This window comes from Vigna angularis, chromosome 8 (assembly GCF_016808095.1).
Source record: "Vigna angularis cultivar LongXiaoDou No.4 chromosome 8, ASM1680809v1, whole genome shotgun sequence".
Lineage (NCBI taxonomy): Eukaryota > Viridiplantae > Streptophyta > Magnoliopsida > Fabales > Fabaceae > Vigna > Vigna angularis.
The window spans coordinates 30797114-30802420 of record NC_068977.1 but is presented as its reverse complement, the minus strand read 5'-3'; the positions used below and the strand labels follow the sequence as shown (position 1 = coordinate 30802420).

At 37.2% G+C, this 5307-nt stretch overlaps 1 protein-coding gene across 1 annotated transcript; it reads right to left on the bottom strand.

Annotated features, from left to right (window-relative positions):
- Nucleotides 1-537: 537 nt before the first annotated feature.
- LOC108343735 (protein PLASTID MOVEMENT IMPAIRED 1) lies at nt 538-4048 on the bottom strand. Its single transcript, XM_052867365.1, has 2 exons — nt 1182-4048; nt 538-744 (listed from the first exon to the last, which is right to left on the bottom strand). The coding sequence occupies exon 1, from the start codon at nt 3776-3778 to the stop codon at nt 1211-1213; it is 2568 nt and encodes an 855-aa protein (XP_052723325.1). The 5' UTR covers nt 3779-4048; the 3' UTR covers nt 538-744; nt 1182-1210.
- Nucleotides 4049-5307: the final 1259 nt, after the last annotated feature.

Sequence of the window (5307 nt, the reverse complement as noted above, 5' to 3'; positions counted from 1 at the left end):
GGAAATTTGAAGTAAGTAGAATGGTGAAAAGTGTATCTTAATTTATGAAGGTCATAAACCTCTTCATAAAATCAAATGAAACTCTCATTATCAGCCTTCGAACAACTCATTATAATCATCTTAAATAATGTTAATTTGTAAAGAGTTTTTATAACTCCACCTAATAACATTCATTAAATATCAATTTTTTTTAGTGTATGTCAAACAAATATTCAGACCATATTCTCCTCAAATGTAAGTGAAAGATAGATTTTAATTAATTTAACTATAAAAAAATACTTACGTCACTTTCAATACAAAACTTTAAAAATAATGAATTTGTTAATTTATTATTCATCTCATTCATCTCCACCTAGCATAAGACTCTTAACTTTACACTTCAATTTTTCTCAATCTTCTGTTCAAACGTAAGTCTTTACCACACATTACGAACTTTCTCTTGAAATCCAAATATCTTATCCACAATTATCTTACTTTATCTTCACAAACAACATTAATTATTAAGTTCTTCAAGTGATCATATTAGAAAGAGTCCATACATAACTATAAAGATTTCATTCAAATAAGTTATAAAAACATTTTTTAACTCAAAATCCTTAAGTAAAGAGCAGTGGTGCAACAAGAAACTCACTATTATCTTGAATAACCTCTTTCACTGTTTTTGAATCCCGCAATTAACTCTTGAGATGGAATGAAAGGAACGGATTAGCAAGAGCTCATGATGATTGTTTGAAGGGAAGAGCTCTGAAATTAGAAAAAGAGTGGCTTCATCCTCTGTAGTGGTAAGATTTGAAGGAAAAGGCATGCTCGCTTTGTTGGTTTAAGCAAAATTCTCGTACTAAGTCACAATACATTTGATTCAAACATCAATTATAAGCGAGAGTAGAAAATTTATATATACTACAAGAACAGCATTTTCTCAAATCAATCAAAGAAGAGACAAAAAGTTGTTATCAATGGTTGGATGTGAGGAATGTGAGAAAATTGATACCAGGTTTTTATTGGTTCTACAAAAAGCAATTAGCAAAATATGACCCACGAATAATTATTTGGCACAATTATTTTATCTATAAACCTCAAGCACTAACAAGAATATTCTATTAAATTTTTTTCTGGAGCCCACGCATGCGACATGTTTGCAAGATTGTGTAGTTGTATATATCGTAAACTGCTAAAACTACCTGCATAATTAACAGCACAGTGGATATCCTTATTCCTTCATAAACAAATCAACATCTGGATTTCTCATGGTTCTGAGCCACATGTCAGCCACTATACTTGATGAAATGCTCCACAAAAATCCTTGCTCTTTTACCAATGCATGCTTGCCTTTCTTCTTTGCCTTCCCCAACCCATTTTCAATCAACCAGTGCATTGCAGTTAGCCTTTGCTTCTCACTGTCCCATTCACTGTTGTTCTTTGTAGCACTCCTCACCTTCAATCCTCCCACGTGCATGCTTGTTACCTTGAACCTTTTCTCTTCATCATCTGGGTGGTAATCACTTCCCCTTGTGTCTTCACCTGCTGCATGAATCAGCACCATCACAGGACCTCCAACTGCTTCAAATCTTCTTATTGGATCCCTTAGTTGGACAACAAACATGAGTGTGATATTTGAAGGCTCACCATCAGAACTTCTACCAGAGCTAGTGTAGCTTTGATCTTTGATCCAATCCTCTAGTGAAACAGCAGAACCTAATAGATCCTTGTCTTTGTTTCCTTCCATTGTCCAGAGTGGTGAAGCATCACAGGGAGCTTCTTTCTCTGCCATATCAGCTTGGATTTTCAACCCTTCAACCACCATGAACTCAATCATTTGCATTGTGAAGGCTAGAATTTGCTCTGCTGTAAGTGGAGTTTCATCCACATTCCAAAGTCCTGTTGAAATCCTCTCTTGTCTTCCTGAACTCATTGCATTTGCCATGCCCTTCAGGGCAGAAACTATACGAGCGGCACTTGAACTGGCTCCTTCTTTGTTTCTTCCTTGTATGATGGCTGAAGCAATGCCTTCGAATGCAATCTGTTCTGCAGTTTTACCTATCAGTTCATCTAGGGGCATCATGGAGAAAACTTGAGAGCTGAGCTCATCAAGACCAATGCCAGCCACTTTCTGAAACAACTCTAACCCATTTAGGGACTGATTTGATGGCAACACATAAGGCTTTGACATCTGCATTGCTAGCTTTGGAGTCTCATTTCTAGCTACAACTTTATCCAAAGGATTCATAGATGTTAAGTAGCCTCCATCCCTTGTTTGAACTACACACCCCAAGCCCTTGCCAAGATCTGGGAGATACACTTCAGATTCTAACTCTGTAACTTCTGATGGAGTTTTTTCAGATTGGTTGGTTTTGAAACCTCTGATATTTTCATCCTCAAGCATGTGAAGAAATTCCTTTGTCACAGTTTCTTCATCAGAATCCAATCTTAGTGACTCAGTTTCATCACCTTTTGTGGAATTTTTGTTATCTTCTCCCATCATGGACACAAGATCCTTTATTTGCTTGGCAATTGACTCAAGCTCAGTTAGTCTAGTCTGGCGCAACTGATCATGCACTATTTCCTTGACAACCTCACTTGTAGCTGATTTCACTTTAATGGATTTCTCAGATCCTTCTCCTTCATATGTTTTCTTCTCTTGAACCTCAACTCCTTTATCAACAATCTCAAAATCCGGCAGATCAAAATCCTCCACCATCTCTTTGCCACCATCAAGTTTCTCGGTAGAGGGAGGGGCGTCATGAAATAGTGGATCATCAAGATTAAAATCATCCACACCTTGAATGTCTTCTGCTAACCTTCTCTGTGAAGGAGTCCAAGCATCTCTTCTGCTTGTTATTCTTGGACTAAGCAAGCTGAATGATGAGTTAGAGCGTCTGCGAGCAAAAGAAGTGAGATTTTTGAACCTGCTAGACTTAAAATTCTCTTCCGGGTTATATATCTGAACTCCTCCATCTTTCTCCATGATTTGGAAGCCAAGTTTCAGAACCAGTTCTCCTCCTTTTGCCTTCCCTGATAAGCCAAAGCTTGTGTCCCACTGCCTCACACGCGTCCCTTGCTGGCTTTTCTCAATGGATTCCTGAATCAACTGGCTCAAGTCCACAAAGTTCTTTCCAAAACCAAGCTCTTTGGCATCAACTGCAACAAGGTATATCCAAAATGGCCTTGGCTCAAACTTAAGCTGCTTTCCACTACCATGGTTGCAATAAACATGGCACCTTATGAAAAGGGTCTCTTCAAAATCTGCAGCACCTTGATCAACCCTTGATGGCATCGCCTGAACACTCCCATCTTTGGTCTCTTTCTTTCTAACACAAACAGAAAGCCGCAGTCCATTCATGGAAGAAGGAAGCCCTTGAGCAGTGACCACTTCAACAGAAAACAAACAGCTGAGTTTATGCATTCCAATATGTGAAATGGCCCTCATAGGCTTCCAGCTCCAAATTCCTTTCTTTTCACCTGAATTTTCGATGTCACTAAACTTTTTGGCTTCTGGCTGAGTAGGAGTTGCCTTGGCATCTTCAGGCTTTGGCTTTGATCGCCATATAGACAAGGACATGCGGCGAGACCGAGTTTTGTTGCTTTGTTTGCTGTCAATTTTAGCAGTGTCATTGTCATCTTCAGCAGATGAGACAAGAGGAGGTGAAGCTCTTGGTAGAGCTAATGAAGCAGTTCTTCTAGCTGTGTTTGAGGATTGGTAAAGGCTTTCACTAAGGGCCTCTAGTTCTTCTAGGAGCTGAACGCTGGAGTTTCTCTTGGTAGAGTTATCATCTGCCATTATTAGTGAATGAAGAAGTTGTAGCTACGGAAAAAGGTCTTGATTGTTATGTCACAATTGAAGAGAGAGAGAGAGAGAGAGTGTATTTTGGACGAGGAAAGAAGAAAAGGTGATGATGCTCATCACATGGTTGGAAGGTTGGTTAGTTAACTTAGGTGGAAGTACTACGCATTGGTGGTGGAAAAGAGAAGGTGCTGGACCTTTCTAAACCAAGAATGTGATGAGGTATAACTTGTGGTGGATGAAACATGAACGATGGCATTGGAATTGCATTGCCTTGATGGCTAAGACAAGTTTGAAAATTAATAGCCAAAGGGTCCTATTGAATTTAATACAGCACCAGAATATGTTACGAGGGGTATCTTAGTTCATATGGCAAAGTCCAAATATGCAAAATTTAGTAATTATTTATCAGTACATACGGATGTATAGAGTAGCCAGGATAAGATCAGGGACAACAGGTTCGAATAGGCTGTCATCAAGCACTATTCAATTAAGATGGTTAGTAACTGGTTTATTAGCTGATCGCACGATCATGAAAAATGAAAGATTAATCGGATCACTTCAATAATAAGAACTTCTAAACATCATTTTTAATTAAAATTATTGATAAAAATTATTAATAAAAAATAAGTTGTAATTGGTCTGTAATTAGAATTCTACTAATCATAACCTCATCTTGAAACTAATAAGTAAAAGTTAAAGATTAAAAAATATGCATGATTGTATTTATTGTAAATTTAAAAATTTATTATGACCCGATGAAATTAATTACTTATTTGAACGCGAAATACCTTTCATAGTATACCTAAACAGTTTAGTGTGTGAACAAAGAAAAATCTTAACTCAATTTGCATGATAACCTAAGCTAATCAGAGGAAAGTGTGGAAAAACGTTTTGTGGAGATCTCAACCCTATATTCCACAACAAGTGGGTATTTTATTTGATCATATTTGTTGGCATTTATTTTTTCTTGGAAGTCCTTAGTTCCTGTCTGTTCTTGATGATCACGCTACATAAGAACTTGTGAAGGAAAAGTATTTGCATTGTAAACTTTATATGTGGTCCATGCAATTTTAACAGGTTATGTCAATTAGTTTCCTCTTACATATTGATGATTGTGACTTACAATTTACTCGAGTCGTATAGTATAGCTTATTTGTCTGTGACGATTTTGACAGTCCATGAAGCTCTGGTTGCATCAGGTACTGCTGCCTCTAGGGATTTATTACCTTCTTTTTCGCGTCCTTATCTTCTGAACTTTCTCAAATATAACACTACTTCAAAAACTCTGGGTTTGGCCTTTATCTAACAACCGTAATAATTTCTTAAGAGTGTTTAATAGGAGATGCTCAATCAGTGACTTTTCATGTTATTATATTATATGTAGTTAAAAATTAAAGTTAAATATTTTTCAGGGTGCACTAGTGCAGAATTGATCTTTAACGTCACCCCATAAACGTCCGTCCACCAAAACCCCAACGTAAATAATTAATCGGTGGCATAAATGTAAATAATTGAGTGTGGAG

Excerpts from the sequence above, each read along its gene's own strand:
- LOC108343735 (XM_052867365.1), bottom strand. The coding sequence starts at position 3,778 with ATGGCAGATGATAACTCTACCAAGAGAAACTCCAGCGTTCAGCTCCTA.